At 50.1% G+C, this 14,982-nt stretch overlaps 1 protein-coding gene across 1 annotated transcript in view; it reads right to left on the bottom strand.

Annotated features, from left to right (window-relative positions):
* The window catches only part of FBLN7 (fibulin 7), a 35,514-nt gene extending 22,700 nt beyond the window's left edge, over positions 1-12,814 (bottom strand). Inside the window, exon 1 of the mRNA XM_074354420.1 lies at positions 12,392-12,814. Within this exon, the coding sequence (XP_074210521.1) occupies positions 12,392-12,466 (75 nt within the window). The 5' untranslated portion in view covers positions 12,467-12,814. The remainder of the gene's footprint in view (positions 1-12,391) is intronic.
* Between the last annotated feature and the right edge of the window lie 2,168 nt (positions 12,815-14,982).

Genomic DNA, 14,982 nt, shown 5'->3' with positions numbered 1-14,982 from the left:
TGGCAAAAGGCCAGTCTCCTCAATAAATTGTGCTGGAAAAAACTGGACAGTAACATGCGAAAGGATGAAACTGGACCCCTGTTTTACACCATTCACAGAATCCACTCAAATTAGATTAAAGGCTTGAATATAAGTCCTGAAACCATAAAACTCCTAGAAGAAGACATAGGCAGCTCTCTGATATCAGTCTTGGTGATGATTTTTTAAAAAAAATTTGACACCAAAAGCAAAAATAAACAAGTGGCACTAAAGCAAAACAAAAAGGTTCTATACAGTCAAGGAAAACATGAGCAAAATGAAAAGGCAACCTGCAGAATGGGAGAAAATATTTGCAAATCATTATCTGATGAAGGGTTAGTGTCCAAAATATATAAAGAACTCATACAACTCAATAGCAAAAAAAAAAAAAAAAAATCAGATTTAAAAATGGGCAGAGGATCTGAATAGAGAGTTTTTCCAAAGAAGATGTTCCAAAGATGGCCAACAGGGACATGAAAGGGCGCTCAGCATCACTAACCATCAGGGAAATACAAATCAAAACAATAATGATAAATCACACCTGTCAGAATGGCTACGATCGAAAAGACAAGAAATAACGTGTTGGCGAGGGTGTGGATAACAGGGAGCCCTCCTGCACTGTTAGAGGGAAGGTGAATTGGTGCAGCCACTGCAGAAAGCAGTATGGAGTTTACTCAAAAAATTAAAAGTAAAACTACCCTATGATCCAGCAATTCCACTTCAAGGTCCACATCCAAAGGAAACAATATCATATCTTGAAAAGACATATGCACCCCCGTGCTCACTGCAGCATTATTTTCAATAGCCAAGACATGGAAACAACCTAAGTGTCTGCTGATGGATGAATAGAAAAAGAGTATGTGGAAAAAGTCATAAAAAGGAATGAGATCCTGCCCTCTGTGATAATGTGGATGGACCTTGAGGACAACGTGCTAAGTGACGGAAGTCAGACAGAGAAAGACAGACACTGTATGATCTCAATGATATGTGGAATCTGAAAAAAAACGGAGCTCACAGACAGAGAGAAGAGCTTGGTGGTTGCCAGAGGCAGGGGGTGGAGGGTGAGGGAAATGGGTGAAGGGAGTCAAAAAGTCAAAACATCCAGTTATAAGGTAAGTAAGTGCTGGGGATGTTGTGTACAGCATGGTGACTATGGTTAATAATACTGTATCACATATATAAAAGTTACTAAGAGAGTAAAAGTTCACATCTGGAGAAAAAAAAGTGCAACGATGTGAGGTGAAAGATGTTAACTGGACTTACTGGGGTGATCATCTCACGATGTATACGTATGTCAGATCATTATGTTGTACACCTTGGACAAATACAACGCTATTACACATTTACCTTCTATTATATAATTGTATCTCAGGAAAACAAGGGGGGATAAAATTCACAAGGGGAAAGGCAAAGGAAGATCCTTGTCTCCTTGGTAAGCCAGCATGATCGGGGCCAAGGTGTTAAGACAATGGGAAAAACTACTGCCTTTCAACACAAGGTTTGAGGGTCTGTGCGGCAGCTGATGGGAACGGGGCAGTTCCTTCATCCCAAAGGGCTAGAAACAGAGAGTCCCCAGGAGCCACGCTCAGAACTCGTCCCCGTAGCGGACTTTAGCACAGACAGAACTGAGTTCATTTTTGTTTTAAATGGATGTCCTGGGGATTGAACCCAGACCCCCATGCATGCTAAGCATGTGCTCTACCACTGAGCTAGACCCTCCCCAACCCACCCCACCGTTGACCCTCATTTTTAATATTTTTCTCCAAGAGAGCCCTTCAAATGCTGTAAGTTTGCATCCTTTCAGTACCTGTCTCCACACCTGGGCTTACGGCATCGACAATCAATAATGAAAATTAGTTTCCGTTTCTTTGAGTTAGTAACTAATTTCTAATGGAACCAAGAAAAGACATTCAGTGACACGCTCCCATTCCTGAGGAGAAAAAGATCCAAGATGTACCATTCCTGGTATCAAAGGGATGGACACTGCACTGCACGCAACAGCAGGGGCAGGGTTTGCAGAGATGTGAAGCAGACAGAGAAGCAGCAGCAGCGGTCACCCCAGCCAGCTCCTCCCGAGCGGCAGTGCAGGTGGCACACAGGGCTCTGGAACACAAGGGACAGCGCCAAGGGGCAGGTGGGAGGGCGCTGGGTCTAAGGCTCCGAGGAGCACGGAGGCCACCCCACCCCATCTCCAGGGAAAGCCTTGTCCATCTTCCCTCCGACCCATCCCCTCATAATGTTCACTAGTGGGTCTAGAGGGGATGCCGAGCTTACAACACTCCTCTTCCTCTGAGACCAAGCAGCTCCCAAGACACCTGCTGTCCCCACAAAGATGGTATGTGTCCCCCCACCCTAGCTCGCCCCATCCGTGTGCCAGAACCCGGTAGGTGGACCCCTCCCACCCCATCTAGGCCTCCTTGCTGTCGGGGCTCCGTTTATAAATGCAGCCCAGCTCTCAGGGTACCAAGGGACCTAGCGTGAGGGGGCACAAGAGTGGGGTCCCTGAGGCTCTGTTCTCACGTGACCTGGCTCTCCCTGGTCATCCTCACAGCGATGGTCTTGGCACAGTGACTATTTCTGAGTGCCACGCCGGTGACAGTAGAGCCCCAGAACCCTCCTGGTGGCCACGGATGACCCCTCGGACCTCAGAAGAGCCGTCTCTCGCTGGTTCCTTGGAAGCCGCAGCTATGCGGCATGTCAGCATTTTGTTAATGGGAACACAGATGTTTTGATGGCTTTAGGTCTATGAAAGGACGGAGCACGCTTGCCAAATGGGTGCCTCCTAGCCAAGACTTGAGGCCCTCTGCATCTGAGTCATGGAGAATCTGGGCATGTTTTTTCTCCAAAAGATTTTTTTTTTTTAATTTTAGACCAGATCAGACACAGTTATAACTCCCTCAGCTTCTCTCATCCCAGTGACCTCAACCCAGCATAGAAGAGGAAAGAAAGGTCGCTTCTAGGGGAGGTGAGAGAATTTTGCTTAGGGGAGTTGCCCAAGGCCCTCATCTTAGTCAAGCATCTCCAGAGAAATAGAACCACTGGGAACCAATTGTATATGTACACACCCTGGAGAGAGAGAGGAGAGAGACTTCTTTTTAGAAATTGGCCCATGCAACGTGGGGGCTGGAGACCCAGGGAAGAGTCGGGGTTGTAGCTGGAGTCCAGAGGCCACCGGGAGGCAGAGCCCTCCTTCTCTGAGGACCTCAGTCTTCTGGACGAGTCCCACTCACATTATGGAGGAAACTCTGCTACCTATGGAGGAAAATCACAGTCTACCATTTAATGCTAATCACATCTAAAAACTACCTTCACAGCAGCATCAAGACTGGAGTTTCACCAAATACCTGGGTGTCGTGGCCTAGCCAAGTGGACACATACTGTTGGACATCACAGCCCTCCAGCTCTTTGAGCATTCAGGGCATTTTGGGTTCTTACAATGCTGGCTGCCCATAATTCTATATTTTCACCTCAGTCCAAGTCTTGTCTGTTTTTTAAAACAGCCACAGGAACAATGACAACAGAGGGTGTGGAGAGCCGGCGCTGCCACCATTCTTCACACTAACTGGTCAGACGCTCACGGCAGCCCAGGGATGCGGGCGCCGTGATGACACCACATTATAGGTGATGGAGCCAAGGAGTCACATGGTGACACATCTAGGATTTAAACCCCAGCAGGCCTCCTCCAGACCCTCACGTGACCAGATGGCGGGGCCCACTTTAGAGAGGGGTCCACAGAGAACCCCGAGGTGCCCTCCTCTGCCCATCTCCCAACTCCTCCCCTTTTACAGCACCCCCTTGACAGCCACCTCTGCTCACTTCTCTCCTGGCCCCTCTGCATGCCTGAGGGTGGAAAACAAGTTAGAGACAACGTGAAATCCTCATCACTGAGGACAGGCTCTGAGTTCACCCAAGATGTTCTTACGAACGAACCAACAAACAGATGAACGAGGCGTGAAGAAGGACGGAAGTGTGAGGCCAGGACCGTTTCACTCAACATACTGTCCAAACCCACCGTGCTCTTTTAGCCAGCCTTCCAGTTGCCACATTTGCCTGCATACTTGGTTGTACTTTTAACTGCATCACTTTGCCTCCAGCAAATATCTCCCCTAATGCCCAGTGCAGTGGGGAGCTCCGTACACACACACACACACAACCAGCCACAATCCCCTCTGGAGCCCACCTCGTACTGGACCTGTCCCCTCACCTCTCTCCACTTCTTAGGGTCCTCCTAGCTGTAGAAATAGGGCATGTTTTGCTTACTTCTTTCAGGGATTTGACCCAATATGAGTATAGAAGGCAAAAATTGAGAAAATAAAGAGGGAAAAAGGAGGAAAAGGAAGTTTCATATATTATATCTTCTCATTCATTCATTTTTTGTTTATTTGACTTTTCTTCTTTTTATATTACATCTGTTTATTTCAGGATAATAGACACACAACATTCTGTTAGTTTCAGGTGTGCAACAGAAGGGTGCCATCATTCATTCATGTATTCATCCTTCCACAAATATTTACCAAATGCCCTACTTCGCACCAGGCACTGCTGTGGGAAACAACCTTCTTTATCTCACTTCATCCTTCCTGCAGCCCTACTAGGCAGGCATAATCATCTCCATTTCACAGCTGGGGGCGCAGGGCATCCTGTTGGTACGCGGTGGGGTTGCCTTACCCACCCACTGGGAAAGCACATTCTGCCTCTTTCTTCAGCCCGGGGGCACCAGGATGAGGGGCTCAGGGGAGGCCCCAGCTTGCCAGTGGACTCTTTCAGTCCCCAGCTGTCCCCTCAACACACACACCCCGGCCCTTCCCTGGGCTGTTGATTGCTTTAGCGTGCAGGACACGCGGTGTGCACATTCACACGTGCACCCAGACTCCCGGCCGACCGGAGAAACCAGTGCACTGCCTCCTTTCCCTGCTGGCCACATACACCTGCTGCCCAACGTCCCTGGAGCCAGAAACTGCCCCAGTACAGCAAAGGAGTCCCCATCATTCTGTGTAATCAGGGCCGTCCTTGACAGGACTTGGAAAGAGTCCCGCTCCTGAAGGTGCCCAGGGGAAAGGTGGAGGCTGCTGGAGAAAGCAGGAGAGGCCAAGACAGCCTCCTGGTCACCATCCTCAGCCTGACCCCACCCCTTCATCTGGACACCATGCCTGCGGGGAGCAAACCCCTGGGTCACTGCTGAGGCAGGTCTGCAGCCACAGCCACCTCTCCCTCCCCACACCCACACCATCTGTGAGGAGGCTCGGCCGGTCCTCCCATCCAGAGGAAGGTCTGTTTTCCCATCTCCGGATATGGGCTGGTCTTGTGACTTAATCTGGCCAACAGAATGCACTGGAAGCGATATACCAGTTCCAAGGCTGGCTCTGGATTAACCACATTGTCTAGTTTCTGTATCTGATGTTTTGACATCTGGGGCTGACTTGGCACAGACTGTCCCTCTCGGAGACTAGCAAATTCCTAGAGGCAGCAAACTGCTAACATCTTCCCTGCCCGTGCCCAGCACACCTTTGAGATGCAAACCAACCAGCCTAGAGCCCACCTCCCTGCTTACCTGGTTCCTACACTTGGGAGATACTAACACCCCGCTCCCAACCGGCACCCCCTTCTCACCCCAACAGCCCAGGGTCCGGCATCACAGAACTAGGGACAGCCCTATACTGCCACCCAGCTAAAGTTATTCAAACTAGCCAACCTAACCTGTTAGTCCCCTTATCTTGTCTTTCCCATTCCACCCCCTCAAAACCCCCAGTAAAGGCTTTCCCGAAGTTTCCCTCCCTCTCTCTCTGCCTGCTGTTCTCTCTGTGACCCCACTCTTGGCAGGTCACGCCCCCTTCTCACAGGAACTGTCACACTCTTTCCCATGGCAGTGTCTCCTGATCTGTTGGCCTCATCACACCTGGATGAAACCAAAATCCCAGCCTCATTTTAGAACAGCATCTCAAGAAGTCTTGAGCATCCTGCTAGTCCCGCCCTTGCCACTTACTACCAGGTGCAAAGCCCAGGCCAGCCTCCTGGAGGGTGAGAGGCTGCGTGGAGCAGAGCCTGGACCCTCCACCCACCAGCCCCGGCTAACCTGGCCACTGCCCACAAACAGGAGCCCAGTCCAGAAAAGCTGAGCCCGGGGCAGGTGAGCAGGACAGCCCAGCTGAGCCCCGCTCCAACTGCCAGCCTGGTCGGCCAACCCCAGAACCAGAGCAGCTCTTTCAAAATCAAATGCAGGGCCCTTGTCTGGTCTGTTCCCGGCGCCCGGGCCATTGCAGGCACCAAATGTTTTACGAAATACCCCATTTTAGATCTGGATGATTCACATGTTCCTGGAGCTTCTGCTCACCTCCGTGTGTCCGTATACTACAGGGGCTGGGGTATAAAAATCCCTGCTGCCGGGCTGGCAAATGCTCCAGGTGCTGTGAGCAGGGCAGAGAGCCCCGCTAAGCCATGGTATCTTTTCCTGCCGAGCTCTAAAGTGAGTAACACTCTGTCTCAACCTGGACTCGGGGCGGTCCCGGGTTCGCCATCCCACTCGGCAGCTGAGCTGAAGTCGACACTGGGAAGGAACAAGCGTGGGTTTCCTTATTTCCATTCTTCATCTCATTTGTTCTCAGACCAGGGAATAGGTCTTGAACTCTCCCCACCTCCTCCCCACCCCCAACTCAGTGAGTGGACAGGGGCATCTTACCCCCCGCCTCACTCCTTCCTCTGGTTCTGCTCCCAATACGAGGATTCAGCTGCCACTCTCTTGGGCACATCAGGCTCCCCGTTAACAGCGAGGGGATAAAGGTGCTACCGTTGATGGCTTTCAAGTTTAAGCATCGAGAAACGGTAATATCTCCAGTAGGAAAGTGATTCGGGAAGGCCTAGGGATAGCAGATTAAAACATCATTTTCCCGAGAATGTGTTCAAAAAAACAAAAGGAGTAAGCCAAGAAAGAGGAGGACATATGATCTAGAAAACGTAAACTCCAGTTCAGGCCAGAGTCCCTGGGTAGCCGCAGGGCCATGAGCCCAGAGAAGGTCAGCAGAACTGGGGTCCAGGGGAAAGCAGCCCGGCAGAGTGTGGAATCGGAAAGAGCTTTTGGAGACAACCGTGCTTATGTAGAGGACAGACTGGGGCAAAAGAGAAAAAGCCTGAGGAGAAGCAAAAAGTTACACAAGAAAGGAAAGTAATCATAGTAGACTATTTGGCTCTGCAGTGAACAATGGAACAAAGTATTCATCTGTCATTACAGGAGATCAATTGTTAAGAAATGCGGAGTCATTTCCAGGGCATTTAAAAGCGGTTGCCTCAAGAGAGACTATGGACCAATTTCTTGAAAGCCACAAACTACCAAAAAATCACCCAGAGAAAAAAGGCTACCCTGAAGAGTGCAGTGTCTGTCAAAGAAATGGAATTCATAGTTTAAAAATGTTTCAGAAAAGAAATCTCCAAGCCTCCATGGTTTCATTGGTAAATTCTACCAAACTTGCACAAGGAACCACCTCTATGCAGTCTCTTCCAGGAAAGAGAAGGGAAGGGAACAACTCACTTTAGGATGGCAGCCCTACGCTGCTAACAAAACCCAAGCAAAGACAGTAGAAGAAATGTCCAGACCACTGTGTGTGTCGACAGTGCACCAGGAGGTCCATTTTTTTCATCTTTGCAGCCCATTTGATCTGTGCTAAAACTATTCAACTCCACGACTGTGGTCCAAAAAGCAGCTATAGATGACCTGTGAGTGAGTCAGTGTGGCCAGGTTTGACCCGCAGTGGGCTCACGGGCCATCGTTTGGCTGACCCATGTTAGTTATCAGTACCTCTCATGAACACAGATGTAAGAACTCTCACAAAATATTAGCAAGTGGAACCTGGAAATACAGGCGATGGATAAGACACCACAGTCAATTAGGGTTTATCTGGGAATACAAGGCTGGTTTCCAAATTAGAAAATCAATCAAAGGCATCCACTTTAATGACAGGCGGCAGAAAAACCACAGGATCATATCAACTGAGGCAAAAACAGCATGTGATAAAAGTCAGCATCCATTTATAATAAGCACGCTATCAAATTATGACTAGGAGAAAACCTTAACCTGAAAAATGGCATCTACAAAAACCTACAGCCTCGCATCCCCCTTAACGTTAAAAAACGGAATGCTCTCTTCCTAAGTTCTAGAACAAGGCAAGGATGTCCTCTCTCTTACTCAACATGGTACTAGAAGATTTAGTAAGAGTAACAAAGCTAAATAAGTAAATAAATGGCACATAGACTAGAAAGGGAGAAATAAAATCGCCCCTATTCACAGGTGACATGATTGTTTATATAAAAAATCTGAGGGAATCTACAAAAAAAAATTCCCTGTAACTAATAAATGAGTTCCACCAGGACACAGGATACTATGTCAACATAGATAGACAAGTCCATTGAACTTCCATATACTAGGAAGATAGCATTGAAAATGAAAATTTGAAAACACCAGTACCATTTAAAATAGCTCCATTTAAAATGAAATACTTAGACATAAATCTAACAAAGCACGTTTAAGTTCAAAACTTAAAAATGTTGATGAAAGAAATTAAGGAAGATCTAAATAAATGGAAAGACATCTGTTTTCACAGATTGGAAGACTTGATATTGTTATGATGCCAATTTGCCCCAATTGATCAACAGATTTAATGAGATGCCAATCAAAATTCCAGTAGGATTTTTTGTATACGTAGACAAGCTGATTCTAAAATTTTAATGGAAAGACAAGCTATAACAACCAAAACAATTTTGAAAAAGGATAATAAAATCTTAAAATCGACTCTTTTAACTCTTACTATAAAATTGTAGTAATCAAGATTGTGTGTTACTGCAGAAATAAACCCATACGACGCGCTGATTATTGACAAAGTTGCTGAGACAATTCAAAGGCAAGTCCACAGTCTTTTCAACAAATGGTGTTGGAACATTTGGATATCTACATGCAAAAAGTGATCCGTAACATAAACTTCACACTTTATACAAAAATTAACTCAAAATGGATTACAGATCAAAATGCAAAAATGCAAAACTACAAAACTTTCAGAAGAAAACATACAAAAACATTTTTATGACCTGGTGTCAGACAAAGAGTTCTTAGACTCGACACCAAAAACATTGATCAATTGGACTTCATCAAAATTTAAAACCTTTGCTCTGGGAAAGACACCATTAAGACAAGCTGCAGACAGGGAGAAAATATTTGCAAGTCACACATCCAGAAAAGGATTTGTATTTAGAATATATAAAGAATACTCAAAACTTAACCATAAGAATGCAAACCACCCATTTTGAAAATGGGCAGGCCCGAACAGACACTTCACCCAATAAACTATTCATATGACAAATGAGCACATGAAAAGATGCCAATGTGATTAGTCATTAGAGAAATGGAAATTAAAACCACAATGAGATACCATTACCTATTATTAGAGTGGCTTAGAAAAAACCAAACACCCCTGATAGCATTAAGAGCTAGTGAGGACACAAAGAAACCAGATCTTTCATATGTTGCTGGTGTGAATGTAAAATGATATAACAGGATACAGTTTGGCTGTTTCTTACAAAGTTAAAGACACATTTACCATATGATCCAGCAATCCCACTCCTGGATATTTACCCAAGAGAAGTGAGTATTTACATTCACACAAAAAGCTGTAGGGGAATGTTTATAGCAGCTCTGGCCATAATCGCCAAAAACTGGAACTGACACCATGGGTGTCGTTCAGTTCAGTGGCTGAATGGATAAGCAAACTGTGCTATGTCCACACAGTGGAATACTACCGAGCAATAAGAAGGAACTGTGCCTCTCCAGAACAACACGGAAGAATCTTAAATGCATTCCACTAAGTTAAAGAAGCCAGAGTCAAAAGTCCATGAGCTTTTGGCTTCCATTTATATGATATTGTGAAGAAGAAAAACCTATAATGATGAAGAACAGATGGGTGTTGCCAGGGGCTGGAGTGGGCAGAGGGTGTGACTACAAAGTGCATCACGACGTTGGTTTGGGGTGGTGGCACAGTTCTGTCTCCTGACAGTGATGTTGCCCACATCTAGGACATAGTTCTATGGTTAAAATCATGGAAATGTACACCAAAAATCTTTTTTTTTTTTCATTAAACTGTGAAAAGCCGTGTATCAAATGGGAGTAGACAGCCAAAAGAATGACTCTCTAATGGTGGAATTTGGAACCCACTGACATCTGATCACAAGGAGAGGTTTTGGGGAGAGAAAGACCTTCTGAAACACCATAGCACCCCCACCCCACAGGCGAGGAGGAGGCCACGAGCCATCGTTGGGGGAAGAGGGTGAGGCATGGGGTTTTGTTAAATGTCCTCTTTCTTGCCTCCCCAACAAGGCTATTTCTCCCCCTGGGGGAAGGCCACATAGTGGGCAGTAGTGCTAAAGAAGGGCCCCTGCTTGCGGGATCCTCACACTGCTCCACCTCCCCTCCTTCCCCACGAGTACTTGCTTTCCAACAGCAGGTCATCGCAAACTTGCGAAGTGAGTCAGGACAGATGTGTTGACAAGAGGGACACAAATGAAAAGCCAGGCAGGGACTCGGGGTGAGAGTCCCCCAACCACGGAGGACTTTGGGTGAAGAACAGTTTCACTAGAATTCTTAAACCAACTTCTCTGGAGAATCCCTTCTGCTCCCTTTCCCCCTCACAGAGCCAGTGAGGCAGGTGCTCCTGCAGGTAAAGAAACCATGGTTTCGAGGATACATATTGTGAGATGGCCTGGAAGGGCAGGGCAGGGACTGGACCCAGGTCTCTCTGGGGAACAGAGCCTGGGAGAGCACACTGCCCGGCCTCTGCAGCCGCCGCACACATCTGAGAACTGCCAAGGTCTCACCAGGTAACCCTGAGAGACAGCGATAGCCTCCACCTGCCAAGAGCAAGGAATGGCAGGATAGAGGCCCCCTTCTGGAACGTCCTATCCACCCCATCCCCTCTGCTGGGGCTTAGGGATGCTCCCACCTGTGCTTCTGGCTTTGGGCTCCTGGCCTGAGGTTTTGCTTTGTAATCTGCAAAGTGGGTGGGAGACCCCACTGCTCAGCTGGCTGGGTTCACTGTGGCCCCAGACTAGGCCTCTGTGGCCTGGTGGCTGAGTGACTTCCTGCAGTGGCAACTGACCGCCTAATGCACTAACGTGGTCCATGTCTGGTCTGAGCTGAGTTCTCCCTGCCTGGAATCCCCTCCTGCACCCCAGGGGCTTCTGGGTGGCCACGGATGTGCTGTTAGGTTCAGGCATTGAGTCCATGGGTGAGAGTCTGTGGGGAAAGGGGAAAAGGCTTGGAGCCTAAGGAGAGAAACTAAATTTACTCCCTCCTTCCTGTCTCTGTGACCTTGAGTAAGTCACAGTCTCCCTGGCCCTCAGCTCCCTCATCTGCAAAATGGGGATGACAACCATTCCCAACTCACAGGGCTGCTCTGAGGATTAAGAGCCTGGAAGATGATTAGCAAAGAAGGCGCCCTCCTCAGGCGCTCGGCGGGGCTCTCCCTCCGCCTGCCGTTACTGCTACTGCTGTGGGCGGTATTGTTGGGCTGGCTGCCTCGCAGCCCACAGGACGCGCCCGTCACAGAGGGAAGGCTCTCCAGTTTCCAGGGCCAGTCTGGTGACAGCCGGCTCTGAATTCGACAATTCCTGTTTCACCTTCGGAAGAGAAGCATTTTTATCTGCATTCTCATCTTAATTTTAATCATCACTTCTCACTGGTTGATGTAAAAGTGAATCTGGTCAGGTAAATAAATCCAGAGGGACTCCAACAAACCCAAACGGCAGGGAGAGAAAAACTAAACAGCAAGCTGCCTGTAAATGTGGGAAAGAAACGCAGTCCCAGATCTAAGGCCCCACAGGCTCTGGGTAAGGCTGCTTCGGAAACCTCCCGGCCCCCCTCTGCCTGGGAAGCGCTGCTAAGAAAAGTCCTGCGCGTCTCAAAGTTGGTAGTGATAAGAAGCATATTTCAGTTCGAAATGTCAGTGTTGAAAGTTGGAGAGAGGGGACGTTCTCTACCCTAATGGGTGAGCAGGAGCTCTCCTGGAGACTCAGGGAAGACCGACGTCTCCTAAATCCCAGGGACAATCTTTCTGTCACCCACGGTTCTCACGCGGAGCCCTCTTCCCCGGCGGAGCGAGGCTTCCGCACAAACTACTCGGCGAGATCAGCCCGGGTCCTCCCAGGCGCCCGGCCCGCGATGCATCAGATGACAGATGGGGGAATCTCACGCCTCTCTCTGAAAACTGAATCCCGGCCCAAGCATCGCTCCAAGCCCCCAGCCCAGGCATTCCAGTGGAATGTGGCAAGCCCAGGTCCTCCGGCCTTGGCGTGGCCACCCCTGCAAGCGGGACAGGGGAGGGGCGGGAGGGACACTGACCTGGGAAGCCCGCGATTCGGGGCAGGCGAGGAAAAGCAGCAGAAGGAAGAGCGCGCGGGGACAGTTGGGCACCATCTTGCCAATCGGAACCTTTCTGCTTGGGAAGGGGAAACAACTTTGTCTGCCTTCCCTGCCGAGTCTGTCCCCGCCGACGCCGCAGCCGGCCGTGCAGGGAGCGGGCTCCGCGCGGCCCGGAGCGGCCCAGGCAGGGAGAGGGGCGGGAGTCCCGGAGCGCCCGGCCCGCCGCGCTCGGGAGGCGCAGTTCCGGGTTCAGGTGCGCCGCGCGCCGACCTGGAGCCCCCGCGGCCGCGAGCGTCCGCAGCCGCCCGCACGAGACAGTCCCGGCGAGGCGGGGAGGCGCCAGCCCCTTGGCCGAGGCCGAGGAGGAGGGGCTGCCCGGCCAGGAATGCGCCTGGGAGCGCGCCCAACCCGCGCGGCTCCCCGAGGAGGCCGGGCGCGACGCCGAGGACGAGCGCGGGCATCCTCCGCGCCCCGGCCGGCCGGGGAGGCGGCCGGGGCCGCGCACACGTGCGGGAGCCTGGGGGCGCCCCCCGCGCGGGGCCGCTCCGCCCCGCCCCCTCCCCCGCCGGAGGCGCTGAGGGCGGGCCGCAAGTGGCCGAGTGGCAGCCCAAAGCCGGGTCTGCCCAACTTCAGAGCTCACGCGCCGCACCGACACCTTCCTCCACGGCCCTCAGAAGGCAGGACCAGTCTGGCCGGGAGATGGTTTCAGAGACTTACATGAAGTTCTCCATCCGAGTAGACTAGCGTCCTTTTAACTAATGCAATGAGGTAGAAGAACACACACGCCCGGTCACTAAGAATCTACAGCCCTCCTCACTTACAGCCCGTCTCCACTCCCCAGACGGAAGGAGAAACTCAGTGTGAAATGGAGGCCGGGTGATGGGAACCCTGGATGCTTTGCAGAGGTCGGGTGGGAGATGCCCCTGGGAAGGGCAGACATTAGCAGTCTGAAGTCCCCTGCATCCAGGGGCTGGGAGGAACCAGATGGCCTGAGCCCCAAGCTCCTGGAAAACATTATTTAAGTTCTTACTGGAAGAATGTTTTCGGAAGGCAACACTGCAGATGTCATGGTGCACACCAAGTCTGGCCAACCCTCCAATCTATTTTTCCTTTTCCGAATTTCACTTAGCAGAGCCCACTCAGAGTTCAAGGCACGGAGCTCAGAAGGCTGCAACCTCGGAGGAGCAGGCGCTGTTTTCCTTTGGAAAGCAGAAAGGAAAGTTGGAGTGCCCTGGAAAGCGCGGGGCCTGGTGCCGGCGGGCCACCTGAGCTGGATTACCCAGGAAATCCTGCTGGGCTGCTCCCTCCACCTTCCTGCCGGAGGAAGGGGAGCAGGCCTGTGGCCCTCACTCTAGTCCCAGCAGCGGGCTTGACATTGCTTCTCCCCGTCCAGGTGGAGGGGCCAGGCCGCCTGTGGAAACTGTGGGCTTCGGCCTCAGTCTCTCCTGTCTGCTGTCTGTGCCAAAGCCCAGTGTCCTCTCTGACCCTGCCACTCATGAAGGATTCTTTCTGGTCAGTGTGGCCGTGTTTGTTTTGTATTTCATCCCACCTGGTGTTTACACGGTCACCCCCGTCCTCCCGAAGCCAAGCCTTCTCAGCCCAGTTCTGGCTGCACGCTGGAACCCAGACGTGGACGGACGGATGTGGGCAAGGCCTCTCTCCTCTTGTGCCCTCTGAGTGGATTTATTAAAGCTGGAAGAGACGCCTGATTTCACAGATGAAGAAACTGCAGCAGGAAATGGCTGAGGGACTTGCCCAATGTTTGCAGACCAACAGGTCTCAGGGCCTTCCTGGAGCAGGGCTGTTTCCAGCACACGCTCCATTCAACCTTATCCCACACTTCACTTAAATACAGGATCATAGGATTTCAGGAATTTTATTTACAGGAACATAGTTTTTCCTAGATTTTTTTGTTTTCCTTTTCTCCTCCTCCACTTCCTCCTCCTTTTTGTTCTTTTTAACTTCAAGCATTTTTGAATTTCAATGTGGATTTTCTTTTTCCCTGTTTACCAATTTCCACTTTTCCCTTGTCTGTGGCCGATTTCCATTTCGTGCTCTGGCGTCTGGTCTGAATTAACCGGAGGCCCCGCTGGCCCAGCAACACTGCCCCTTCTCTCTCTGTCTTCAGCTGCCCTTGACCTGCGCCCAGACGTGTTAGGGCTGCTAAGAGTGGACAGACCGTGAGAATAAGCCATGTGCTCCCCAGTCAGGGCTCCAAAAACTAACCTATGACTTAATAAGATGGGCCTTCCTCGATATTGCTTCTTCTGTCTCCTCTGTGTTTAGTTTTCAAGAGAATATTCTGAAATGTCACGGGATTGGTAGCGGGCGTGGGGGTGGGGATCTGCATATCTAATGAAAATACTTGTAAAGCTTTTTGGCAGCTCCTGGGGTCAGTGCGGTCTCTCTGGTCCACGCATGTTCCCTGTGTAATGCGGGAACACAAACCGAGGCAGGAAGATGAGCCACAGAAATCTGCGTGAGACCCGACCAGAAGCAGCACCCAGTCTAAGTCAGCTGTTTCAGAACTGCCTGTGGGGTCCCTCCCATAGCATGTGGCTTTCTCTTTT

Source organism: Camelus bactrianus, chromosome 28 (genome assembly GCF_048773025.1).
Source record: "Camelus bactrianus isolate YW-2024 breed Bactrian camel chromosome 28, ASM4877302v1, whole genome shotgun sequence".
NCBI classification, from domain to species: Eukaryota; Metazoa; Chordata; class Mammalia; order Artiodactyla; family Camelidae; genus Camelus; species Camelus bactrianus.
Note: the sequence above shows the minus strand (reverse complement) of the source record. Positions and strands in the feature narration are given on the sequence as shown.